We start from the raw sequence: 27,695 nt of genomic DNA, 5'->3' as shown, positions 1-27,695 counted from the left end.
AGGTTTATTTTTCCCCTGGGTCAATTGTGCAGTTTTTCAGTGTTGTCAGGAAGATGGGGTTATTCAGTCTGCTTTTTGTCCTCAACAAACATTTGAGGTGTGTGATTTTAGCCATTATCAGTTTTGTTTGGGGTTGATTATTTCTCTCAATCTCATTTTTCTTGGTAATCTGGCCAAGAATGCCCATGGGGATCAGAATGACAGGTCAAAATGTCTTGCTTCTTTTTCGAAGAGTTTGGAACAAGCTTGTAAATTCTTCCTTTGAATTTCTTCTCTCTGCGTGTTTCCAGTGCTTTTCTCTTAGCGACAGAGAAAGTGGGAGCCCTTAGGGGTCAGGCCTGTCCTAGGAAGGGCTGTGTTGTCTCTGTCATCAGATTCCCTGCCTTCTGCCCTGTGACCTCCCAAATTCACCAACACTGAGTGCCTGCACCCTGGGCAACCATCAGAAGAGGCAGCTCCAGGCTGGTATGTCAGGAAGCACAGTGGATGGCGGGTCAGAAGCCCCACACTGGGGACAAGTGCCCTCCCCGCTGTGGGCTGGTCTCCCCATCAGTCCGTGTGTCTACCGGGTTGCTGGCCAGAGAGCTGTTAAAGCTCTTCCAGCTTTCTCCTTCTCTCGGTGAGATGTGGATGCTTAGGGTGTCAGGAAGCCACTGTTCCTGGGGGAAACCCCCACATGGGTAAAGCAGAGGCTTTGCCCATGGTCCTCTGCTCCGTTCCGGTCCCTGGACCCCCTGCTCCCCGCATGACCTCAGGGCCCAGCCTGACACTGCAGCAGGATATGCAGGGTGAGCCTGCTGGCCAGACCACTCGTTCTCCCCAGTCCTGGCTGCGCGGAGTGCCCTCCTGGGACCATTGCACCCAGGGGGACCAAACTCATCTGTGTAAGTAAACATGCACCTCCCCTCAAAGGAGAAGCCCCGCTCAGCCTCTCGGGGCAGCTGGAATGCTGCTCTGGGGGTCTGGGCATTTTTTATTCCTCTGTCCATCCTTTGATTGCTCGCCGTCTCCTTCTGTTAGGCCTGTGACTGTTTTCAGCTGTTTGTATATACAAGTCATGTCAGGCATCATAATTTGTGTTTGTCTGGATCAATAAAAGTAACTCTGGCCGCAGGCCAGCTGAGGATTTATAAACACCCTCCAACTCCTCCCTTCTCTACAAGATGTTAAGACTCCCTCCCATTAGCCCTCCAAGCCGGAGCTGTGGGGTGACTTGATCAGGGAAGGTGTAAAAGGTCATTTCTTTTGATGTGTTTTCTCTTTATCCTTTTTTGTGGAATTTGATCAGTGTTTAAGCAACTGTGGCCTGTCCCTGCCCACTTCAGAGCAAAGCCCTTCCCTGTGCCTATTTACAGAATTACCTTTGAGGGACTGAAGTGCTGGGAACCCATTTAGACAAAGATCCTCCCTTCGTTGAGCTCTCTGTTGCCCAATAAAGTGGGCCTGGGCGTCACCAAGGCAGCCGCCAAGGGGACTTCAAGACGGATCTGGTGGCAGCGATTCTTGTGTGATGTGCTCACTTTGGAAAAGAAGAGGGTCAGGGATTCAGGTTCACACGGACCTTCAGAGTTTTAGGATCCACATTTTCTTCTGTTGGTCACATTAGGGGCAATAATAGGCCTCAGACGCCCTATGAGATCCAGTTACGTCAGGTTTTCTTATAAATGTCAAGGCAGCAATATTCGATTTCCTGCCCTGCCTTTCCCTTCCCGCACGCATGCAGGCCTTCTGCTCTTGCCAGAATTTTTATTAGGGGGAGAGGGCTGTTCGGCTTCCCTCCTCCCTCAGTGGAATCATTCCTTCCCTGGCCTTTAACCCTTTGAAGGTTGGCATGGGAAGACTTTGAATTTAGGGTTAAAGATAAAGCTTCACTATTGGCCTAGGCTGGAATTCAGGTGTGTTGGGAAATCCTTAAGAATGCAGCAGCCCCTCAGGTCCCAGAGCTGGAGCTGGCATCCTGTTAGCGTTTGGTATGAAAAGCAGCTCACGTTCCCTGCTTCCCTTCCGGTGGAGGCTGTGCCTTCGCCAAGCATCCCCTCTAAAGTGAAGTACTACCCTGGCTGTGCTAAAAGGCCCCCAAAATGTTGGCTAAGTAGATTTTTTTTTTTTTTTTTACCCTAACCCAGCTTCCCTCAGTTGAAGGTTTGGTACGACTGTGGGTCTGCAGGCAGGGTGGAAACTGTGCCCCTGGCCCTGACAAGTGAATGTGTTTGATCCAAGAGGGTGGGAGATTCTGGAAGAGACAAGTACAAATTAATGATTTGTGTCACCATAAAAGCTGCCATCCTCTTGGGGCTGGCCTGGTGTCATAGTGGTTAAGTTCACCCACTCCACTTTGTCGACCCTGGGTTTGTGGGTTCAGATCCAGGGCATGGATCTACATACCGCTCATCAAGCCATGCTGTGCTGGCATCCCACACACAGAATAGGGGAAGATCAGTGTAGATGTTAGCTCAGGGTCAATCTTCCTCACCAAAAAAAAAAAAAAACAAAAAACTGCCATCCTCTCTCCTTCCCTAGCCCCCACTGAAAGTAGGGGTGAAGGGTGGGGTAGCCTTAGTTCTCCCTTTGACTTCAGGCAAGAGAAATGGTACCTGGAGGGCGGACTGGTAATGACACTCCTTCCTCTCTCTGTTCTCCCTTCTTCTCCCTACCCTTCTTTTCCTTTCTCTCTTGACCTCTGCCTACCCCAGGTACACTGTGTAGTCCTGGCCATCCCTCCCCAGGCATCCCAGCCTCCCCCACTGTACTCAGTGCAGCAGGCCCTCTTGGGCTGGCCACTGCCACGGCCTGGAGAGAGCCACCACGAGGCTCCCCATGAGCTCTGCAGAGGGTTCGAAGATGTCTTTGCGGGGTGAGCACTGGAAGTTTGAAATCTTCAGGTTGGGAAGCTATGTAGCGAGCCAGTGGCCTTCCTTCTGAGAGCTTTGGGTTCGTAATCCTGGGGGTGAGCCAGGTGGGTGTAGAGCTGGCAGAGGCTCAGGGCGGCCATACAATTTATTACCCAAACCAGGACTCTGTGAGTGAAAGGGGGTGCCATTGATAATGACATCAGGACAATAGGTGTGAATGGAACTGTCCTAAACAAACAGGCCTGTGGCTGTCCTACAACGGCCAGTGCCCGGTGGCCTTTTCCATTTTGTTTTAAGAGGAGTGATGCTCCCCTCCTTGGAAGCGAAGGCTAGAGTTGCCAGCTCAGAGGCTCACAGGGCAGGCAGACTGCGGGAGGTGAGGCCTGATGGCAGAAGACGGAGCAGGAGTGAGGCTTCATTCCCAGTCGAAAAGGGCTTTGGCGACTCGGCATCAGCCGGTGGCCAAGTGTTGCCAGATCTTCTGATTTTTTTTTTTCCAAGAGAAGCCGAAAATCTAGATTTACATATGAAACCTCGCAGTTTTTAAAAGTTGGCAACTAATTTAAAAATCTAAGAAACGCTGTGCAGGCCAACCACAACATCTGTGGGCCGCTGCCTGTTTTCGACCTCCAGCCCAGACCAATTAATTGGTGGCTGTCTTCTTGTCTCCGAATTCCGGCAACGGGAAGTTTCTTACGGAAGTTGCCCAGATTGAGGGTGGGGAGGAGGAGAGAGGAGCTTTACTTGGCTTCCATTGAGCATTCATTTTGCACAATAAATATTTATCGAGCACCTGTTATGTTCAGGGCACTTTCTCCGTTACAGCATGTTTCCTGTTTAACGTTTTGGGATGAGCCGCGTCTCACTCGTGCTGGTGGACTCTATATCGTTCGCTGTTGTGGTCCCATGCCTCTCCCCTGGGATTGTAACCAGGATGGATGCAGTGGGAGGTATCTTAAGAGGGGAGATGGGGAGGGAGGACCTAGGGTCCAGTACTCAGCCTCTGAAAAATTTATTAGCTGCCAGCTTAACACAGCAGAGGTCCCAGGAAACGGTCCTCATCTGAGGAAGAGCCTGGGAAGGTGGAAGCTGGAGCAGAGGCAGCCCAGCCAGAGGTGCTCGTTCTGCGAGGTCCCTGAAAGTTGTACTAGGTCCAGGAGGCAGAAGTCGCCGAGGAACAGCCTGCATTCAGCTCTCTACATGGCAGAACTTTCTAATAGAGCTCTGCATCCTGTGGTGGTTGGGTTAGATGATCTCTAAGCTGGTCTTTCATTATCCAGAAAGTCTGATACCTTGAGGCTGCCTCCTGCACACCCACTAGACTCCTGGGCCTTAACCCCTTTCTGGTTCCTGGCTCTTATTTCTGATGGGCCCCTAGCAGGTACTGGCTTATCTGTACCCTCTGGCAGCTGAGCTGGGGGTCAAGTGCCCCGGGAAAGCCAGGACAACTCTGATTGAAACAGACTCAGTTTGCTGGGGGTGAGGTGGGGGGTGGGGGAGGATAGCAGCTCTTGGAGAGTCTGCTTTGATGCTGTGAAATGGAGCTCACGTCTGGTCTCCTGCACTAGAAATTTTAAATTGGAGATAATAATACCTACCCATAGGATGGTTTGAAGCAACTAAGGCACAGGTTGCTTAAGTAACTTGTTCAAGGCCACACAGCTGGGCAATGAGGAGCTGGGTCCCAGACCAGGTAGTGGCTTCATTGCTCTCTTACCCACTATGCTACACTGTTCGATTTTTAATTTCCTTTTGTGTGTTCATTCTTCCGTGCATCTTTTTTTTTTTCCTTATTGTTTCGGTACTATCAGTGTTCAGATGTTTAATAGCTATGTTTTGTTCCCTGTGCGCTTGGCCAGAAGTAGGAATTCATCACCATCTGTGAACGTTTACTGAGCTGCCATAGTTTGCGTGGAATTGTACTAGCAACGTTTGACCCTGGGACTGCGTTGGCAATAAACTGGGTCTTTCTGCAGAACTTTTGAGGACGAATCACCGACAGGTCGGAAAGAATTTCCTTGAGGAATGAGCTCTGTTGCTCACCTTGCTGATGCTGCCCCCCACCTTTGCTCTTCCCCCTCATGTCAATCTTAAGTATGTTAAGTGCTTTTTCTGCTCAGTGTCCTAGATAAGAGGTTTCCAAATGATGTCCCCTGATAACACCCCTTCGACCCCCTAATCTCAGGCTTCTTGATGGATGGAGAATTGACATCTGGTTTGTTTTGGAATAGGAGGCTGGAATAGGGGAGTCTGGAGGCCTGAGTGACTAGAGGCTGCCAGCATCTTAAGGCATTTGAAAACCACTGTGCTAAATAACAGTGAAGCTGGAGTGACCTCAGACTCTAAAGGCGATGAGAAAAAGAGCTTACCAAGTAGTCTCGCGATACACAGGAAAGGGCCCACGCGGTTTATCAGGTGGGCTCACCATGCTGATCTGGAGCACAGGGGCCTGAGCCGTGTGCAGGAGAGAGCTCGGCATCCCACACACCCAGCAGCTTACTCCTGGTTTGAACACCTTCCTCATTTTCCCTGGCATGTCCCCTTGCTCAGCAGATCATTCCTGGCCAGACCAGACCTCCAGGCAAAACAGCCAGGTCTCTGTGCCCCCGTCCTGGCACCCCTGCGGAAGAGGGGGTGGTCTCTGTGTACGATTTATTCTCTAATGCCAACTTGAAATTTGGTGACCCCCTTGGGGTGCTTCGCCCCTTTGGGCTTTTCATTGTTGACCAGTTGTTCCAAGGTGCGTCAGCCCGGAGTGGTACTTCTCACGTCATCAAATGATGGATCTACAGGCATTTTCACATGAATGAAAAAATAGCTAAGACATGAATGTGGCAGATAGGCCATACTGTTTTTTCAGTGAAATCTTGAGTGTGTACATTTGTCACAATTTTTTAGAACCTAATAATGGAGCCCCTTCGTGTTTCAGCATTGGCTCTTTTCAGAGCTTATCATGCAAGGAACAGAGGAAGACATCCTTGACACAGATTATTGGAACAAAATATGTAGGGCCCTTTGCTTGCTTTTCTGCTTTTTAAAATCAGGCTTCTGATAACTTCCCCATCAGAGTTTAGGGAGTCTTGTTTTTTAAACATTTGTATTGAGGAATAATTGGACAATTATACAATCAATGACATGTATTGAAAGTGCACAATTTGATGAGTTTGACATATATACCCTCTCATGAAACTGTCACCACCATCCAGCTAATGAACGCGCCCGTCACAAGTTTCCTCCTGCCCCTTTGTAATTTTACCCTCCAGTGCCTGCTGCCCCCAGCCCCAGGCAACCACTGAGCTGCTTTCTGTCACTATACATTAGTTTGGATTTCCTAAAATTTTATATTAATGGAATCATACAGGGTGTACTCTTTTTGGGGGGGTCTGGTTTCTTTCATGCACAGCGTAATTTACAGATTCTTCCATGTTTTGGCGTGTTGCAATCGTGAATTTCTTTCTATGGGTGGGTAATATTTCATTGTGTACATACAAATGGAGGAGTTTTGGTCTTAATGTTTGAATAAGCAAAGAACTTAGCTCAGAACATCAGAATTAAGTGATCCGTGGAAAGAGGTATGTCCATGGAGGACTTGTACACTGGTGTTTTCTTTTTGTTTTAAAAGTTTCTTATGGAGGAGTTTTTTCAAAATGTATTTTGAGAGAGCAGATACTTGTTGAGCACTCATCTGACTTTTCACTTAATTAAATCAGAAGGTCTTCAGTGCTCGCCGTGCGGTGCTTGCAGAGCCCAGCGGACTTCGTGTCACGGCCAGGAGCGGGTTTGCAGATGAGGCTCTGTCCGCGGTTAGTGGGCTGCAGCCTATGTGTGCTGGAGCTGCGGTGTTCTAGACACGGAACCCTGCCACCTTTGCAGAAATGTTGCAGTCTTGCCTTCCACAGTCTTCTCCGGGCCTGGCACTGTTTTCCACCTCTGCAGAACGTTACAGCAGATGCGCCTCCCCACCCTCAGTTCTTGGCCGGGTCGGGGTGGGGGCTGAGAGCTGCAGTTTCTGCAGTTCTGTGATTCCTGCTCAGAGCATCGCAGGAAGTTAACTTCGCGGATCCCCTTATCCTCACAGAGCCACGCACACGAGGGGCAGGGTTGCCATGGGAGTTGTGTTCGCGGCATTGGGGCAGTCCCCATCAGGAGGCAGAACGGAATGGTGTTGCTGGAGAGTTGTAAATGTGCTCATTTTTCCATTGTTTAGTGAAATTCTCCTGAAAGAAGTCTTCTGTGTATGAGAAACACCAGTGAGCCTCTGCTTAAGAGTCACAGATTGTCAAAGAAGGGACCTCGGACATATCTGGTCCAACCTGCCCATTGTATGGATGAAGACTGAGGCTCAGAGAGTGGGAGTGACTCACACATAGTCACTAATAACAGACCCGGCACTTGGGAAACCCAGGCAACTGCTTTATGCCTTCACTTTCGTAATCTGTGAGGGTGGGAATTTCGAGAAGACTTGGCAAAATTTGGTAGGCTTTGGAAGGAAATCGTTAATCTCTCAGCCTCTACTCAAAGCTGCTTCTACCATTAAAAAAAAAAAGGACAGCATAAATTGTTCCCAGATGATGTTTCTAGAATGTTCTCTAGTTTCCTGACCTGATCACCAACACATTCCAGAAATTACTTAAAATTCAGTGGCAGGTGATCAGCAGCCTTGTTGGGCATGTCTCTGGCATGTGAATGAAAGGAGACAGGGGACACCTCACGTTTGTGCACCCCTCTCAGTGTGTGAAGGACCTTCATGCGCAGTCTCTCTCTGAACCCCTGGACAGCCTTCCAGGTGAGGAAACTGGCCCTGGGAGATGGAACACCTTGTCTGAGGTCACCCAGGTAGCAAAGAGAGGAGCCAGAACTGTAATCTAGGTGCCAGTTCCCAGTCTCATCTTGTTTCTACCACGTCCCCCTGCAAGGAAAGTGGGTATGCAAGGCAACAGCATGACACAGTGGGAAGACCCTGGGCTTTCGTTTTTGGAGTTCAGAATTTAACTCTGCTCTCCTGCTTGCTGTGTGACCTCGGGGAAGAATCTTACCCTCTCTGAACTTCATTGTCTCCTTTTGGAAAATGGGGCTCTCTCCTATAGGATTAAAGTGTATAAAGTGCTGAGCAAAGAACTTGCTTATAGGAAGCAACTGGTCAACGTTACCTTCTTAATAAAAGTGAGGCAGAGATGGGAAAAGCTAGTTATGAAAAGAGAGCTGGTAAAACAAAAATTAGGACGGATTTGTACAAATTGCGGGATGCCCTTGGCCCTGAGCTTCTTGCACACAGACTTAAATGTTTCCTGGTTTGGTCCATTAGTCCTTGATCCTTTGCAAAGTTAAGATAACTGAGGTACTCACCAGGTGCCTTGCACATAGTAGGCCCTCAGTAAATACAGACTGGCTGATTACGCGCTCTCCCTGCAGGTACTTGGAGCAGCAGAGTGTTTGTGCTTGTGCCTCCCCCCCCCGCAACCCCCCGTTTAAATAAAACAGCAACATCCTGGTGGAGACCAGACTTTGAAGGTGCTCTTCAGGCCCAGGGCAGAGGGGGGTCAGTGGAGGTGAGGCCTGGAGGAGAGCGATGCTGGAGGTGGCTGTGCCATGGCATCAGGGCTCCCAGGATCAGTGCAGACCAGGACGGGGGCAGGGGAGGACGCTGCTCTCTGACACTTAGATGCAGTCTCACTGTCCCCTGTTCGTTTGTTTTTTAAGAACATCTCCGTTTAAGTAATTGATGTTCTGAGCAGGGGAGCGAGGAGCCTATTCCCTCTGCTGGGAGAGCCAGCAGCCACCTAGGCGCAGATTCAGACTTTGTAAGGGGTGTGGGGACAAAGCTCAGCGTTTGGAGAAGAGGTCCTCCTTCCCCATCTGTCCCTCCTGCCGCCTGATGCTGGGCACACAGGACACCCGGGATGCCTCAAGAAGAGGCCCAGAGATGCAGGAACTTGATCTTGCCTGAGGCCTGAAGCAGCTCCCCGCTCATGGCCAGGCCGAGCTGAGGGTGCCCTACTGTGGGGTGAGAAGAGAGCGCCCGGGAACCCTTGCCTCCCACTCCACCAGCCCCGCAAGTGGCCCCAGCCTCCCGTGGCCCCTCCCTCCCCTTTGCTCCTTCCAAGGAGCCTGTTTGAGAATTCAGTGATTCACTTCCCGTCTTCAACCCTTGTTTAGTGTTCGCTCCATTGTTACCAAACAGTCCGGGCCCCAGTGGCATGGGCTGTTCTGTGGCTCTGGCTCAGGAGGGAGGAGAGAGCCAGAGAGCCGGAACTGTTTCCGGAGCCGCAGAGATGGGCCCGGCTTACTTGAAAGCCAGGCTGAGATGGCGCTGGGGCTCCGACAGCTGGGTGTGTGGAGGTTGGGAAATGCGAGAACGCAATCCTCTTTCACAGAAACCGCCCTGGCCTTCCTGCGCTTGACGGAGCCCCTGCCCTTTGTTGTGGTATTAGCTTCTTTGTTAGCCAACAGCTGAGTTTTCCATTTGGGGTCACATAGTTTTGGGATCATGGATTCCTGGAGTAGAAAAAAGAACACTGGAGTTCACTCAGAAGGGTCCTTGGGTAGATGCTGTTCCCTCCCAGGCCTGTTTCCTTGCGTATGGGGGAAAAAAAGGGGGTGGCAGTGAAATGGCTGATCTTTAGAGCTCCCCAAACCCCCAGCTCTGAAGTCCTGGGGTTCCTGAGCCTGGAATACCCCACAGGAGGTCATCTGTGTCCACTCCCATGTCCGGGTCCAATTCCACCAAAACTGGCCACAGATGTAAGCACAGCCGTGAGCCACCGCATTCACTGCATGACCTCTGACTTCTGGGGTCAGCAGGTCTGCAGCCTCCCTCACCTTTCTGGTTGCAAGCACCCTTCTCTCTCAGGAAGTTGTTTGATGTCGATTTAATTCCATCGTGTCGTATCACATCTGCGAGTGCCACTGTTTAGCTGATATTGATGTGAGATTTGGGGGTTTTTTGTTTTGCTGCTAACCTGCAGAGAGAGTCAAAGTTCTGAAGTTTTCTCTCTCCCCTCTGTTTGCTGTTCCATTTATAACAGAGAAGAAAGGGATTTGGTTGGGAGTCCCCATTCCTGATCATGTGTTTGCTCTGCTGGTGGTGATGATTCATGTTTGTTTTCTCCAAGGCCCTACGTGCCTAAAGGAGGTAAAGGAATGGAAGGTGTAGACACGGTCACCTTTAAGCTTCTTTTCACTGCACATCCGTGTATTTCACAGGTATGTGGCATGTCCATGCTAGAAGGCAAGGCGACCCTGGAGATGCATTGAACCCATCATTTTATAGATGAGGTGACACATACCTAGAGATGCCCCGTTATTCAGCAGCACAGCCAGTGTGAGGACCACGGATGCTCTACTTCACTCCCCAGCGTAGGCCCAGATGTCTGCATGCTTTCTCTTCTGCTAAATCCAAGGCTGATAGAATCTCCATTCAACAAATATTTGTTGAGCGAATTTATTACACAGCCTTCTCGCTAATGTCTGCCTACAACTTTAGCCACAGAGGACTTTGTGTCTCTCTGGTATGGCAAGTGAGGTGGGTGGCACTTCCTCGCTCAGAGGCATTGTAACTTCCTGCACTTCCCCACTGGTGGCTTTAGCGTAACTAACTGGCACCTGTGGTTGTCATGCCCCTGCTGTTTTTAGTTGTACCTCTTAAGACCTGCTGATTGCTTAGACCTGCTGATTGCTTAATGAACATTTCTGGATTGGGTCTCTGGCAGTAATATGCATCTGTGGGTCCCTTGCCACGGGGCTTGATGTCTTGATGGGGTTCATAGGGCTAGGGTGCAGCCTGAGGTTTTTATTTGTTTCCTACATCTTCTGATTGTCGATGCACAGAGGAATAATTCTGTTATCATGACCTACTTGTGAACACATGTAACATGCCAGCCTTGTGCTCCATCCAGGGTATAGGGAAAGTTCACTTGGGTCTCCTTGCCCTTGAGGAGCTCATGTCTTAGTTGGGAGGGGAAGTTTCTTAATCATACCAGGCCTTTGGTGCTAAGTGATGATGCGTGTAGGACAGTAGGGACTGTAAGGGGAGGAGAGGAGAACAGAGAGAGGTGTCTCTCAAGAAAGAGCCACAGAGTGGGAAAATTTTTGAGTTGGAGGCATATTTGGGTCTGTCATAGGGCCGGAGAGAGCCTCCGGACCCACGTATCATCTCAGCATGCCACCTCTGGCTGAAGATCCCTGACTTGGGGATGCAGAAGCCCCCTGTTCAGATGCTATGGCTGCAACGTTTTACCTCTGCTGCTTGGGTGAGTTAAACACTTTGAATTTCTGTACCTGTAAATCAGCTTCGAATATCCGTCTGCTGTCTGGGGGTCTGATGAGGTTGGGAGGGGGTGCTGTGTGAATCTTGGCTGGGCCTGGGTGGGCTGGGTGTGGGAGAGGGGGCCTCACCTGGGGGCCTTTCTGTGCTCCTGATCCGAGCTGCTTTGGGCTGCAGCTTCTAGCCCAGAGCCATTTAGTTGTCGAGGCCAGCGTGAGCAGCAGGCTGTCGCCACCCTGACATTGTAAGTGCTTGCCTGGCTCCGCTGAAGTCCTCCTTCTTGTTTGTTTGGAATTCCTATCTTCCTGCCCATAGGGGTTCTTTGCTCTCTTAGGTGAAATTGCCCCCAATGAACCAGAACGTTTTGTTTAGGTACAATAGGAAGTCTGTCCTCTTAGACTGAAAGGAATGCTAATTGGCTGCTTAACTGTCCTCAGGATACCGATGCCCAGAATATACAGGACACCCATTCTTTGTCACCGGTTCGATGAAAACTGCTTATGTAAGCTTGTAAAGCCTTGGTCCAGAAAGAAGCAGAGGGTTTGTGGAATGATGGAGATTGGTGTCCTGCAAATACTATATTTTCTGCATACAAAGTTAGCTATTTAACCTCAAGGTCCTTAAACGAACTTTTTCTAGAAGGGTGGTCATTTCCCACCCCTCCCTTACTTCCAGCCCCCCTACCACGGCTGAACTGAAAGTGCTGAGGATTCTAAAGGCTTTGGGGCCTCTTTTAAAAATAGGGAAAGAGTTGTAAATGTGGCTAAGACTGAAATGTGGGAATGTTCCTTTCCCAGCCCATATTGTACGGTATTTCACTAGGAATTGTTGTAAAATTGAAGCTTGAGGGAGCACTTGTCCGGAAGTACTACCTCTCAGCTCAAAAGTCACTGGGTGCTCAGTTTACTCTTTGCATGTTCTCTCACACTTGTGACATTGTTTTATCTCTCTGGCCAGTGACTCATAATTAAGTCAAAACTGTGCAGTTAACACAAAACCTCCTGATTTGCCCTCTTCACCTCTCCCCCCCAACTCCCCCAGTCACGAATGCCTGCCTGACATTTTCTAGAAGTCTTTGGAAACTTTGATTTGTTTGGTTAATTAGCACAAGGTGGCTAGTTATCATTACTATCGTCATCATCGCCTGGTTCTACTTGTTCAACCAAAAAGTCTGTGAGAATCTTCTCCAAAAAAAGGAGAAGGAAAATCCCACCCGAAACGTGCAGTCTGCCCACAGGAAGTGATTCACGGTGCTCGATTCATGCAAACCTGGTGGGGCAGGAGGTGGGAGGCTGGGAACCGGCTCTGGGAAAAGACGGCCCGGAGAGGATACTCAGACCTTAATGGTTTCTGCTTTGTGGAAGAAAGTGAAAAACAGGATGACTAAGAGTACTGCAATAAGAATTGTTTGTTTAGTGAAGTGAGCTAATATTGAAGCTCTCTGGCAGATAAGACATGAGAAATTACAGTTGTCAGAGGAGGTGACTTTTCGCTGCCCTGCCCTTTTTATTTTTTAAGGGAGCAGAGAGATTTCTCAGTCTTGAGGCATTTATAGCGGAAGGTCGAGGTCTGTGGCCCAGTCCCCCTCGTCACTGTAAGCCCTGATTTTCTCTTCTGCAGAGAAAAGAACCTAAGTTGAGATATTAGATAATAGTCTCCATTAGCTCTTTCTTCCTCTTTTCTCTTCTTTTTACCTTTCCCTCCAAAGTTAGGCTTCGGAGACTGGTAAATGTCTCTCCCTAACCGCTGTTTTTTGTCTCCCACGTGGAGCATCCCGTTGTCAGAGAAAGAAGGAACCCCTTCTGTCCTGTGGCCTTCAGCCTGGCATTCTATTTGGTTCCCCCCCAAATTGAGTATACAAATTAATCCGTTTCTCAAAAGCAGTTTGGAAACCGAGAAGCCTCTGCTTGTTGGCCCTGTGCACAGCCCTGCTGCACAGCGGGACTCCAGGAGGCTGGAATCCCCCAGCAGAGTGATTCTAGACACACCTGGACTCGTGATTCTGTTTCAGACTCACTGTGTTTTATGAGGTGCGCTGTGGGGGTGGCGTGGTCCTGTAAGCTGGAGTGAAGGGCGGGCGCTTTCTGCCTTACGCCCATAGAATGTGCCAAGGGCTGTGAGTGTCCTGAACGTTCTGTGAGTGATCTCTTTAAAAACAAACAGATAAAATGATCGTCAGGCTTAATTCCACTCCCCGTGAATGTTAACTGGCTGAGTGAAATGGCCCTCCCGAAAGTTCTGTGAAGCCTGGCAACTATTCTTTCTTCTTCTTCCCGTAACCAGAGACCAACCCAGATCTCCGTAGCGTCTTCCATTTGTGACTTGAAACCTGTACAATCCAGCTGATATTAGAGAAAAAGCAATCTCCATCAAGTTGGTGCCTGGCAAAAAAAAGCTGTTAAATAGAAAGATTTCAAATGAAACGCTCCCCCTCCTCCCCCTCCCCCTCCTCCCCTCCCCCTCCTCCCCTCCCCCTTCCCCTCCCCCTCCTCCCTCCTCTCCCTCCTCTTCTTCCTTCTTCAGATTTAACTACTCTTTTTGCATGGGGGTGGGGAGAAGGGAGGGGACAAGATGGCTGTCTCACCAGAGCCCAAGGAGAATCTGATGATTCTAACACAGTGGACACACACACATTACAGTCAGAGGGAACTGGGTTTGGGATGTAACCACCCCCCCACCCCGAGTTCAAGGCTGGGCCCTGCTTCTTGCTGTTCTGGGCGGCTTTGGGCTAGTCGCCCACCATCACATGAATCTTGGACCTGTGAAATGGGAGTGAGGAGACCCACCCTGCAGGGTCCCTGTGTCCAGTGAGAAGTGCCAGGTAAACACCTGCTCTGAGGTATAAATTGCTTCTGTTCCCCTCTCCCCTCCACCTGTGCCCACCCCCAGGGCGATTCCTTAGCCCTCACGTTCTCAAGGCCCTCGGGGGCACGCATTTGTCCCTAGGGGACCTTTGGCAATATCTGCAGACATTTTTGGTTACCACAGCTGGGAGTGGGGATGCTGCTGGCATCTAGTGGGGAAAGGCCAAGGATGCTGCTAAACATCCTACGATGTGCAGGACCGCTGTCCTCCCACCCCAGCAAAGAACTTTCTGGCCCCAAACGTCAGGAGAGCTGAGGTTGAGAAACAGTGGGGCTCGCCTTAATCATAGCACGATGTTGAAAAGTTCTCGGTGTACGTGTGCTTTCCAGATGATTATAATTAAGCTGAACTTTCTCCTCAAATCAGCCTCCTTCTTTTCCAAAAAGTACACGCACTGTGCCCACCCCTGGCCCCTTGGGAGAAAGGAAGCCCTGAAGTCTGGATGATCTTCATGTGTTTCCTGTGGGACCAGCCCCCTGCAGAGGGCAGGGCGAGGTCTTCCTTGGCCCCCACCTCCGAGGGTCTGCCCAGGAGGCTTCTGTGATTTCTGAGGCTCCCATTCAGGCCCCGTCTGCCTGGCCGCTTGTGGTGGACCTGAGCCAACTGCTCTGGAAAACCAGCCAGGAGGAGGGGAGACCTAAACCCAGCGGGGAGGAGTACAGAGCACAGCACGGAGGCTTCAGCCTGGCGTTCTGTCAGGTTCCCCTCATCTGGCCGCCGGGAGCACCGGATATTCTCCATCTACAAGTTCAGGTGGGAACTGAGTTCTTGATAGAAATGGTTCAGTGACTGGTATCGAGGGTTGTGAAATCCTGTTTTCAGCTCCTCGTGGGCCAATCTAAACTGGAACATTTAAAAACGTGCTTAGCATACTTACAGAACTTGCTGAGAACACTTATGAAACCAGGCTAGAGCATGTGGTCACTGTGGCAGAGCTTACGACAAAACCTCAATTATCCAGAACCTTCCCCACCACAAACTTCACGTACCCAGATGCCTCCTTTGTGGCACTGAATAACACAAACAGGTTGATGCTGGAAATACTGCTTTTCATTTAAACTCCAACAACCAAAGAAAACATTGGAAGTATCTGGGAATAGTATAGTCAGTACAGCTCAATTTCTTTTTGTTTACAACTTTTTGTTTAATGTAATTTCAAACCTGAGAAAGTTGCCGTGATAGGACAGGAATGACAGCATATGTCCACCCAGAGTCACCAGCTGCTCAGTCCCATTTTTTAAAAGACCTTGGTTTTCCTCAAGAGTGAGACCTTCAGGCAACTTAAGAGTCATACAACAAAGAAGAAATTGTTTTGTTGTACTCAACTTACCAAGGCGGGAAAGTGGACTCAGTATACTTCTTTTTCTTACAGACTCAGACTTCATCAGCAGTGAGGTCTGGCTACAGTGAAGTAGCTACTGGGAGGCCACACTCTGCTCTGTGTTCATTTGCTGGGTGACCTTGGGATGCTTAATGCATCAGTCTGTTTCCTCAACTGCAAAAGGAAGGGATTGGACAAGATGCTGTCAAGGTTCCTCGAGTACCAGCTGTCTGCTGTTCTCCAAAGTGGATTTTCAGGCAGGCTCCTAGTGAACCAGAGCTTCAGCTGACCAGGACACTGTTCACTGAACGTTAGGCCTCTGTGGTTTGTCACCCGCAGCCAGGGGGCCTCAGGCACATAACCTCCGCTAGAACTTCCGCCCAGAACAAAGGATGCTTTGGTTTGGACTTGGTTTAACAAAGGGCAAGGATCCTGGGTGAACCCCAAAACCAAATGACCCTCTCGACAGGAGTGTCTCCAGGGCTGTCACGTACTCTGTTCAGTAGTGGTTCTGGGCTGTCCACGGCACGGAAGAGAGAAAGGCGCGTTCTGATGCTCACATAATGAGGAGCCCCAGAGAATGAGAGATCTCAGAGCAGATCACTGTCACTCAAAGGCCAAATGGAACCAATGCAGGGGGCCTTTTAAAGTCTCTAGCAGAATTTTTTGTACCTTCTTAGAAGGTTTGAAGAGTGAGCACCTAACCCAAACTTGAAGTCATTCAAGCCTTGCTTTTATTTTGAACCATAAAAAAAAAAAAAGCAAAAGTAAAACCCACATACAACACAAAGCTCAAGAAGAGTGGAGGATAAAGATTTTATTGCAGGTGGGTGAACACGAGGATGATGAGCCAGCTTGATTGTGTCAATGGAGGAGAGGTGAGGACCATTCCACTCGTATGGGAGAGGAGCTATTAAACACTCGAGCAGATGGACCTCCCAGCGGCAGCATCTCTGCTCTGGGAGGTATCTTTTCGAGTGTGGGTTTGTGGTAGTAATAGGCAACCCCAAGATGGGAAATAACCCCTTTTTCTCACACTAAAACATAGTGGATATTAAGGGAAAAATATAAGTATACAGAATAAATTGAGTTGAAGTGGATGCCAGAGGTTTGGTTTTACATTATTAATGTGCTACGTGGGCCACTTCAAAAAATTCACATTAGTTGCATATTTGGGGTAAGTTCACATTTTATGCAGATTGACCCTGAAAGCTTATAGGTGGGTGGTTCTCCATAAACAAAATAAGTCCCTCTGAAATGGTCAAGTCTTATCTTGGATGGTATTCAGGGGCAGGAAATCTAGTTATGCCCCATTTTGAGTTAGGAGAAGGAGTAAGTCACACAGCCTGGCTTCAGTTTATGTTACCTCTGGGCCTTAGCAAAGTTGGGTAACCTCTCAGGTGCTCTCTTTCTCCATCAGTCCACGAAGATAATGATACGTGCAAGTTTATTGAGAAGTCTGGTGGTGGAGACAGTGTATCCGTCAGCTAGTATTGGGTGACAACCATTCCAAAAGCTCAGGGGCTTAAAACAGACATCGTGTATGCTGACCGACTCTTCTCTGGCTCACCTTGGCTTGGTGCCGTGCTTGCTGCAGGTTCTGCTCAGTCTCTTCCACTTGTGTTGGTTCCTGGAGCCGGGCCGAGGAGCAGCAGCTGCCCGGGGGAAGCTCTTCCCACGGTGAGGCCAGAGGTGCAAGAGGGCAAGTGGAAACCCATGATGGTATTTGACCCCTTGTGCTCACATTCCATGGGCCAGAGCAAGTCAACAGCTTAACCCAAAGTCGGGAAAGTCCACTCCACCCACGGTAGGAGGAGTAGCAAAGCCATCCAGCAAAGGGCATGGCTACAGAGAGGGTGACCAGCTCAATCTGACACAGTCACCAGGTGACAAGCACACGGCCTGGCACATGGTGGAGTAACTTCTGCCACTATTGTTGTTATTATTACTACTCAATAGGGAAGTCAAAAGAGAAAGCGCGTCTCGGAAAGAAGCCAGAAGGTTGAGTATTGTGTGTGTGTTAAATCTGTTTCAACTGAAATAGGAGAGTGTTAACAAATTTACTTTTCGTTCACTTCTTTGGCTTCAGTGACCAGCACAGGGCCTGGGAGCTGGTAGGTGTTCAGTAACTGGGGATTGCTAAGAGGTCAGCTTCCCTGGTAGGGATGCACTGTGGGATAGCAGAAAAGCACTGTTCACCCCACCCCTCCCCCTCCAGTTCTCAGCGCTGGTCTGGGTTTGAGTTCTGTCCCTAATTTTACAAGTTGTATGCCCTTGGACAAGCCCCTTAAACTCTCTGGGCTAGATGAGGTGCGGTACACCGGTGGTTTGCCATTTTTGTATTCTCACATAGTGGCAGTGTGCCTGGCATGTAGTTTGTGCTGAACAGACTTGGTGTGTTTCTGGAGCTTATGTGCTCTGCTCCCAATCTTCTCCCCAACCCCCGTGTCCACATCTCACCAGTGTTTCACGTCGGCTCCTAGATGGCTCTGGGTAGCTGGTCACTGGTAACAGAGGATGCATGGCAGGAGGCGGCCCCAGCCCCACCCTCTCCTCTGGGAGCGCTCTGGCAGGCTCCACCTCACCGTCAGCATTGGACTCGGGTATGTCCACATCTTTGGCTGTGGCTCCCACCACCATTTTGGGACACTACAGGTCCCATTTGCAGCCAATGGGAGGAAACCTAATTTCCTGCCACAGGAAATAGTTCGGCTGGTGAAGAATATATTTAAGGATTAAAACTTCTGTCAAAAGAGCTTGAGGGAGTTGCTGGAGAAAGACTTTTGGGGGTCTCTCATCCGGAAGCCACCGGGTGTGGGAAGAGATCTCAGTCATAAACGGGGTGGAGGCCCAGAGGCGGTTCCTCAGCAGCTGGTCTTGGGCTAGGAGGCAGGGCTGGGTCAGGGAGAAGAGCGGGTCATAAACAGATCCTTTTCTGCAGCGGGGCTTGTTTCTGGTAACATCAGCTCAGAATTAAGACCTATTTATTAGATTTACTTAAAATGGGCTCTGTGCCCTGTAAGGCTTGGGAGGGTGTGGACCGGACACATGAGCTAAATGAAACCCAGCAGCTGAAACTCCCAATTTGGTATTAGTACTTTGTAAGCACTGGTGTGTATTTTAAGTGGACAGAGGGAGAAAGGAGGACTGCCAGGGGTGACTGTGGGCAGCCCAGACTCTGAACCAAGAGGAGTAGTCACCGATGCATAAAAAGAAGTGAATGAGATGCCCTCCCGTATCATGATTTTGGGAATTGTATGGCCCAGAAGCAGGGGCATGGACCAAATGACTTCTGGGAAATACTGCCAAGCCAGACTAGTGGTCACATGCTCTCAAGCTGGAGATTGTGCCTGTCACCCTGCCCTCAGGGCCCAGCCTGGCAGCCAGGGGCGCTGGCCTCTGCCGGCAGCCCTGGTGCAGACTGCTGTGTGATCCTAGGAGGGGAGACTTGCCCCTTGGGTGTACCGGGTACAGTGAGGTGGGGCCACTACAAACGTGCCCTGTTATCCACCCAGCATTGCAGGGGCTGCTCTGAGATAAGGAACACAGAAGTCTTGTGAGAATTCGAAGCACCAGGCCAGCTGAGGCCTCATAGTGGCCGACCTGGCGGTGCACCCAGATGGCCAAAGCAGGGCACTGGTGTTTTTGACCACCTACTGTACACCTTACTTTGCCAGGTGTTGTCATAATAATAGAGGTGGTAATAATTATACAATGATATTGACAATAGATGGCCGTTGTTTATTGTGTTCCTACTGTGTGCCAAAGGCTTTCCGCACAGAATGTGATTGCATCCTCCCAACAACCCAATGAAAGGGCTGGTATTTCAGAGGAAAAAAAATTAAGAGGAGACATTAAGCAATTTGATCAAGTTCATGGTTATCGAGCACGAGTTCGTACTTGAATCCAGGTTTATGCAAGTCGAAAGCCCCGAAGCTCTTGGCCTTTTTTTGAATTGTGTAATTGACATAAAACAAACTGCACATATTTCAAGTGTGCAATTTGATAAATTTTGACATGTAGACACCTGTGAAACCATCACTACAATCAAGATAGTAAACATAGCCTTTACCCCTTGATAAGCCCCCGCCCCATCCCTCCATACCCACTGTCTGCGGGAACCACTGCTTGGCTTTCTGTCACTCTAGATTAGTTTGCACTTTTCCTTTAAATTACTCTCTCATTTTACATAAACGGAAAGGTGTCTGGCTTCTTTCACTCAGCATAATTATTTTTAGCTTCACCCATGTTGTGTGTATCAAAGGTTTGTTCTTTGTTATTGCTGAGTGGGGTTCCTCTGTATGGGTATCTCACAGTTGGTTTACCCGTTCACCTGCTGATGGACGCCGGGGCTTTTCGGTTTGGGGCTATTACAGATAAAGCTGCTGTGAACATTGGGTGCACCAGTCTGGACAGACAGGTGCTTTCATTCCTCTTGGGTAATCACCTAGGAGCGGAATGAGTGGGTCATGTGGTAGGTTTATGTTTTGAACTTCTGAAGAAACTTCCAGACTGTTTTCCAAAGTAGTTGTACCCTCTTACATTCCCACCAGCAAGGTATGAAGTTTAATTGCCCCACGTCCTTGTCAGCACATGGCACAGTCTTTTTGATTTTAGCCATTCTAATAATTTGTAGTTTTAATTTATACTTCTCTAATGACTAGTGATGTTGAGCACCTCTTCATGTGCTTATTTGCCATCTTTGTATTTTTTTGTGTAGCAGTCTATTCAAATCATTTACCTGTTTGTTTTTTTTTTTTTTTATAGTCGGGTCGTTTGTTTTCTTAATCTTGAGTTTTCAGAATTCTTTATACATCCTGGAAATAGGTGCTCTATCAGATACATTCTTGGCAGGGATTTTCTCCCAGTTTGTAGCTTCTCTTTCTATTCTCTTAAGGATGTCTTTCAAAGACCAGAAGCTTACATTTTGAAGACCAGCTTATCAACTTTATTTTTTAATGGAATGTGCTTCTGATGTGGTATCTAAGCCATGTTTGCCTGTCTCAAGGTCACAGATTCTCTGTTTTCTTCTAAAAGTTGTGTGCTTTTATGCCTTATATTATGACCCACTTCAGTGAATTTCTGCATAGAGTAAAAGGTATAGATTGAAGTTCATTTTTGTATGTGGATATCCAGTTGTTCTAGCACTGTTTGTTGAAGAGACTCTCCTTTCTCTACCCAATTATCTTTGGACCTTTGTTGAAAATCAGTTGTCCATATATATGTGACATTTCTGTACTCTCTATTAGGTTCCATTGATTATCAGTCTTTTTGACATGACCACACTACCTTGTTACTGTACCTTTCTTGATTTTTAAAAATTTAATTATATTATTAAAATAATTCATGTATATAGTTTAAAAACTCAAGAAGTCCTTGAAAAACTCAAGAAGTGTCCCTTCCCCCTCCCTCCCCCTCCCCCCACTCCCTCCCCCCTCCCTCCTCCCTCCCCCCTCTCAACTCAAGAAGTGTCCCTTCCCCCCTCCCTCCCCCTCCCCTTCCCCTCCCTCTTCCCCTCCCCTCCCTTCCCCTCCCTCTTCCGCTCCTATCCTTTCTTTCTCTTCAGGCTCCTAGAGGAAACAGCCCATGTAACATAGAAAGAATTGGATGAGAAATCAGGAAACGGAAGTTCTCTACCTTCAGATGTGATCAACCCTCTGTCCCCCTTCGCCACCTCCTGGATTCTCCTTCCTAACCCTCAACCACAAAAACCGCTCACAACCACATCCCAATCCCCCTCATGCCCAGACCTTACCCTCAGGCACCAGGATTGTGTCAGAGCTTTGCGCAGCACGTGGCTGTCCCGTTTCTGCCCACTCTGTGCCATTTTTTCCTTGTAGGTCCCCGAGCAGGGGTAAGGCCGGAGCCCACTCTGGGTCTCTGTCAGAGTGAGGTGCCTGACTTGAGTGTCCTGGTTCTGGGGGTTTAGGATACAAGGGCCAGAGTGTGAGCGTCCCTTCCCATCAGGGGTGCCCAGAGCATCCTGTCCCCTTCACTTCCCTTCCTAAGGCTCGGCCCTGGGCTGGGGTATCGGGCTGATGGGGACTCTGCCTTTCACGTGCTCTCCTGGGCTGTCTGCCCCATGGAAGCTGAGAGCCTTCTGTGCTGTCCACCAGTACCCCTCCTCCTGTCCTGGATTATCGTTGTTACTGTCAGAGCAAGAGGCCGCCCACTTCCATCAGCCAGGCGGAGACCGGGAGGGCTCCCTCCAGGCCTGAGCCTTTCTCCAGGACCTCCCCTGCAGAGACAGCTACAGATGTCCAGCTGAGGGGCTTTTGTCAAACACTGAAGAGGGAATGTGGCCACTTCCCTGATCTATGGGTACTCATTGGCTTTGCAAGAGCATGAGAAGAGCTGAATAATTCTTTGTCCCTACTCATCTCTTCCCACTCCCTTTCTCCCCCTCAACCCCACTACTCACCGCATTTATCCAGGGCTGGGTTTGGGGAGTGGCTGTTGTAACGTGTAGTGAAAATGCCCTTTGGTGCTTCACAAGGCGCTTTCCAGTGGACACTGAGCTGCGTGAGGTCAGGGGGTGGGAGAATGTTCCTGTTGTACAGGTGAAGTAACTGAGGGTCCTGGAGACCTTGTGACTTGCCCAGTGTCTCACCGCTAGCAGAGTAGAACCCCATCTTGACCCCAGGTCTCATGACTCCACATCTGGCAGTCTTCCTTCTGTACCTCAGGGGCGAGTCCCAGGCTGTCCTCTCTCCTTCTGCCTGGTAATTACTGTTTTTTGGCTGTGGGGGTTCCTTGGTCTGGGGCCCCGCGGGAGGGAGGTAATTACATCCTTTGAGATGCCCTTAGTCAGCAGCTCCCTGTCAGTGCCTGTGACCAGGCCCAGCTCCGACCTTTGTTCTTCCCCATTCCCAGGCCGGTGGCCTGGAGAGTTTCATTGCATTCCTCTGTTTCTCTTTCTTGGGTTGGTGCTTCTAGTTGTGTCTGGCTAGCCCCTCCTTCACAGAGCACCCATGAATTCTATTTATTCAGGCAAATGGGTGCCCTCAGTCACACAGGGGCAGACAGGGAGAGCTTGCGTATGCCTCTCTGCCTACCCTAACCCACTATTGGAAAAGTGGATCTTAGGATGGGCCTTCTTGTAGAAAAAGCAGCACTGCCTCTGGCACCTCGTTATTCCTGAGCATCCATCTCATCCACTCTGAGTGTCCGTGCCCACTGCCCCAGTCTGCCTGTCCACGTGGCCGGAATCATCGCGGGGCCTGTCTCTTCCATATACACAAGCACGCTCAGCCTGGTTAAACATCTCGGAAGCTTCCTATGGCTTTTAGAAAAAAGGCAGACCCTCTTATCATGGCTTCTCAGGCCGTACAGAGTCCACCCTGCCTGCTACCCCAGCTTCACCTGCAGAGTTGATCCTGCCTGCTACCCCAGCCTCATGTTGTGCTCAGTGCTCTCCCTCTCTCCTTTCCTGTCACTCCGGCATTCACTCTGTTCTTCCTCCTCACACATTTTCCATCCTTCCCAGGGCCTTTGTATGTGCTCATCCCTCTGCCTGGAATGCCCCCCTCCCTCACCGTTTTGCCTGGTTAGTTCTTACTTATCCCTTACGCTCTCAGGTCAACCCTCCCCTCCTCAGAGATGCCCTGTCCAGCCCTTCAGCAAAGCAAGGTCCCCAGGGTCCGAAACTCTTGTGGTTCCCTGCACTCTTCCGTCAGAATACTTTCGTAGTTTGTGGCTGTCTTTGATTATTTGATTAATACCGGTCTCGCCCACTGGACCGGGAGCTCCATGGGAGCAGGGACCAGTCTGTGGTCTGTTTCCCTGTGACGTCTCTTTCCCTCACCACTGTGTCCCTAGTGCCACACATAGTAGGAACTCATCAACTATTAAATAAAGGACTCGGTGTGAATGGAGTCTGCTCACTGTCTGAGACCGGCTGTCATCCGAAATCTCCTGGCCCTTCAAAAGCCTCCCCGCTCACTACCTTACTCTTGGCTGATGGTGCTTCTGCCACCCTTGAGCTCCCTGGTTGTCATGTCCTGTAGCGCTGCTCCACCTTTGTCATGCTGATCACCTGGGGATTTTATAAAGAGGAAGATTCTGGTTTGGTAGTTTGGGGTAGGCTCTGAGGTTTTGCGTTTTTAACAAGGTTTCATGGACCCATGCTGCTGGTCCAGGGTCCACGCTTCAGCCTGGCCTGAGAGGTGGGGGCACCAGGTCACAGCGGCTCGGAGGCCAAGTCACCACAGAAGACATTGTTTGCACAGTGATGGGGCACTGTCGCCTGTAGTGTATTTGGCCCAGCGAGGCTGGGGACAGTTGAAGATCTAAGCTTGGTGTGGAGGCGCAGGCCCTGCTCCTGCTCAGCTCCTGCACGACCCCTTAGGACTTAGGTCTGAACTAGGAGAGAGGTGTGCGTGGTGACACCTGGGTCAGCCTGCAGACAACCCTCCAACTGAAAGGTACCCCTGAGAGCTCTGCAGTGTAGACTCTTACCTTTTAAAATTCCCTTTAATTTCCCTCTATCCTGCCCTGCCTCATCACAAATACCAACTGAAAAAGAGAGGGGTTTTTCTTGTTTCCTAGCGTGTGAGGGAGGAACCGGGTGAGTGTTGAGGGCCATTGGAGAGGGCCTGTGTGCTTTGTCATCTTCTCAGTCCCACTGTGGCCCTCACATTTGTACCTAAAGGACTCTCCTTTTCTCGCGCAGTCCTGTCCCTCTCTGCACGCCTCCGCCCGGCTCATGGACCCTTTCAGAGCACGATTCAAGTGCCCTTCCCTTTATGTGGGGGGCTTGGAGAACTCACCCCAGAGCCTGGTGGGCTCAGGGTCTGCTCTGCCAGGCTGGGGAGGACCTGGACCTGCCTTGGTGGGCCTTGGAGTTCTTCTCCTGGGATCCCTTCCAGCACTCACAGTTAGCGATTCTCTGATCTCTTGGCCTCCCGTGTCTGAGAGAAAGGAGGGAGGGGGGAGCTTCCTGAGTCTCCCCAGCAGGCTCGCGGCAGCCACAGGGGGCGGACCTCAGAGAAGCCAAGCCAAATCCACCTCCTGTCTCTTCTCACAGGTCCCTGGATGGCAGACTGCAGGTGTCCCATCGGAAGGGGCTCCCCCACGTCATCTACTGCCGCCTGTGGCGATGGCCCGACCTACACAGCCACCATGAGCTGCGGGCCATGGAGCTGTGTGAGTTCGCCTTCAACATGAAGAAGGACGAGGTCTGCGTGAACCCCTACCACTATCAGAGGGTGGAGACCCCAGGTAGGCACCGCCTGTCGTGGGGTCTGCAGCTACCTGCACAGCATTGCTCCGCCTCCCCCCCAACCCCCGCCACTATCAGAGGGCAGAGACCCCAGGTAGGCACCGCCTGTCGTGGGGTCTGCAGCTACCTGCACAGCATTGCTCCGCCTCCCCCCCCCCCCCCCGCCACTTCCTAAAGGAGCGTCTGGGGTGCCTCTGAGGGTGCAGGGGCTTTGGTGCCAGCCTGGCATTGCCGCTGATCTGCCTCTGCTCTGTCTCCTCTGGACAGTTCTACCTCCTGTGTTGGTGCCACGCCACACAGAGATCCCGGCCGAGTTCCCCCCACTGGATGACTACAGCCATTCCATCCCCGAAAACACTAACTTCCCCGCGGGCATCGAGCCCCAGAGCAATATTCCAGGTAGGCACATGGGCAGGACGGTGGCCTAGGAGGCGGGGGTGCCCTACTGCTCGGCTCTCAGCGTCCTCGGCGTCCCACGCCCTGCACACAGCGCTGGCCCGAGGGGTTCTGACTCAGGACCGCATCCCTGTTGGGAGAGGACCCGTGGCCTTGGCTCCCCGCTCGCTAATGATGCTTTTCTTGGCACGGAGGAGCGGCGGCGTGACCCTTCCGCCCGGCCTCGGTGCAGTCATTTATTTTGGAAGCGGAAATAGCAACGCTGTGTTTCTCTCACCGCCCTCTCGGCCGGGGCTGGAGTTCAGGCAGCATCCCTGACGGTCTGGGGCCTGCAGAGGCCGGGGCAGTGAGGGCCGCTGAGGGTGCGGAGAACTGGCCTGTTGTGAGTAAGCGGGGAGAGGGCTTCCGACCTGGGTGGGAGTTTTTCCTGGGCAAGGAGAAGTGGGCCCCGCCGTCAAAGAGTGCAGATGTTTTTAAAAAGCCCCTTATTTACATGCAAATAATGTGTGAATCGCCCTGACTCTCGGTGGCGTCAGGAAAACTGCTTGGCAGGGCTGGGCTGGTCACAGCGGCAGAGACTGTGGCTGCCTGGCGGTAATCATGTGCCCCTTTCAGAGCGTTCTCATTTGGACGAGCCTTTCCCCCTGAGTGAGTTTCCTGTGCTGAGGTTGACCACAGGCCTGTGCGCGTGGGTCAGAGCGTTAGAGAGAGACCCGCGGTGCGGATCCAGCCTTTTCAGATCTGTCACAGGTGGCGCTGGTCTCTAGGGGGTAGGTCACCCACTCTGTTCATTCGGTAAACCTTAGAGAGCTAGGGCAGGGTCAGGGGGTCATTCAGAGAAGGAGATCACAGTCTGTGCTGTCATTGAACTTGCAACCCACCTGGGAAGCTAAGACGTCCGCTATAGAGGTGACAAATAACAACTCATCTGCATGGGAGTGGATAGAGCAGAAGGGCAGTGTGAGGAGGTCGCCCTTCAGAAGATGGACATGGGCGAGGCTGAGGCAAGCCCCCAGCCTCCCTGGAGGGCTGGGCTTAAACCTGACCTTGAAGGATGGGGAGAAGTTATCTTGGCAGAGGCTCTAGGAACAAGCATTTCAGACTTGGGGGTCGGGATGGTGTGAACAGAGGCAGGTAATGATCCAGGTGGGGAGCTGGGAGGCCAAGGGGCATGAGGACAGCAGGATCCAGGAGCTGGTGTCCTCACTCTGCGGCCCAGAGTTCTTCAGCACCTGCTACTGGCATAGTGGTGTGACTGTGCGACAAGTTTGCAAAAGGTGTCTCGAGGCAAACCGTGGAAGCCATTTAATGAACCACCTTCCTTCTGATTCCCAGAAACCCCACCCCCTGGCTACCTGAGTGAAGATGGAGAGACCAGCGACCACCAGATGAACCACAGCATGGATGCAGGTCAGAGTCTCACAGGGTGTGCACTTAATCCTAGCCAAGTGCCAGCCCTCCCTCCATCTGTCCAGTATTTATGAAGCGACTGCTGTATGCCAGGCACTGTGCCAGGCGCTGTGGATAGAGGAAGAGCTGCTTGCAGTTTGTGGGGGAGACTGACAAGACAACCACCAGTTTCTGTGCCGTCTCATATATGCCCTGATGCGAGATGCCACGTGGCATCACGGGCACAAAGCAGGGTCACCTCACCTAGTCTTGGGAGGAGGTGTTGGGGGCAGAGCAGTATCTTGCAGTGTCGGTTTTTCTTGAGTTGAATCTTGGAGAGGTATAGGTGCTGGCCAAGGTGTCAGGGCGGGCAAAGCGTGTGCCAGGCAGAGTCACGGGGCATGGGTGGGAGAGCTTCGTGTGTTCTGGGGACACTCAGAGAGAGCTCAGTGTGGCTGGAGCATACTCCTCCAGAGTGAGGAGAGACAGGGTGGCCTGTCACTGGAGGCTTCAAGTGTGGTAGGGGCCACTGGGGAGCCACTGCAGGTGTTAAGCAGTCTGTGCCTCAGTGAGATGTTGCTGGCAGCAGTGTGGAGCATAGGCTCCATCACCTGAAATAGCTCAAGAGAACCTGAATGGAGGCAGGGTCTTTGCCAGTGGCCAGCGGAGGCCCCTGAAGCATCTGTTTTTGTATAGTGACCAAATGTGATCTATGTGTTGCTGCCATGAGGGACCCAGCCCAGTTGTCTCCAACCACATCTCCAGATGTTCCCACGTCATTTGTTATGGGACCAAATTGGCTCCACACCAGCGGCTTCTTGAATTGAACCCCAGCTGCCACATAGAATGTGCGCTGCGTTGTGTGTGGTTGGGTGAGGAGGAGGGGGCAGCCAAGCAGATGTTCTGTTGCGATGATGGAGGGCATGCCTTAGACACACACACCCGCTGGACGCAGCAGGGCCCGCTGCCCGTGCACACAGCCCAGGAGAGTATGCAGTTCCTGAAAGAAGGACGAAAGATACTTGCATGCTCGTTGCAAACGTAGTTGCTTAATACCTAGGCTGGGCATTGTGGCACTTTGGGGTTTAGCACCCCCTTCCCAAACACGGCCCTCCGGGTGAGTGTCTGACAGTGTGAACCCAGCTGGAATGCATCGAAGACCTTCCTGTGTTCCATGCCAAGTGACGGCTGCAAGCTTGCAGCTATTAAACGCTGGCATGGGAAGCAGGCCAGCTAAGCAGCGTCTCTCCAGATGCCGTGTTTTTTCTCACTCTCCACTCTTTCTTCCCTCCTTGCTGCTGCTCTTCATGTTTGTAGAATGATTACTGTTACAGAGGAAAACAGACCAAAGGAGACAGTCTGTGTATGGGACAAGCTGCCATCTTTTCT

At 50.8% G+C, this 27,695-nt stretch overlaps 1 protein-coding gene across 5 annotated transcripts in view; it reads left to right on the top strand.

The window, feature by feature from the left end:
- Nucleotides 1-27,695, top strand: part of SMAD3 (SMAD family member 3) — a 124,696-nt gene that overhangs the window by 73,687 nt on the left and 23,314 nt on the right. For 4 of the 5 annotated variants that reach the window (XM_070499390.1, XM_044764662.2, XM_044764663.2 and 1 more), the window contains exons 2-4: nt 24,327-24,520; nt 24,789-24,920; nt 26,253-26,327. In XM_070499390.1, the coding sequence (XP_070355491.1) occupies nt 24,436-24,520; nt 24,789-24,920; nt 26,253-26,327 (292 nt within the window). In that variant the 5' untranslated portion in view covers nt 24,327-24,435. Of the gene's footprint in view, nt 1-24,326; nt 24,521-24,788; nt 24,921-25,198; nt 25,300-26,252; nt 26,328-27,695 lie in introns of those variants that run through there. The other variant, XM_070499393.1, reaches the window with a different exon arrangement.

This window comes from Equus asinus, chromosome 2 (genome assembly GCF_041296235.1).
Source record: "Equus asinus isolate D_3611 breed Donkey chromosome 2, EquAss-T2T_v2, whole genome shotgun sequence".
NCBI classification, from domain to species: Eukaryota; Metazoa; Chordata; class Mammalia; order Perissodactyla; family Equidae; genus Equus; species Equus asinus.
This window is presented reverse-complemented; position numbering and strand designations above follow the sequence as displayed.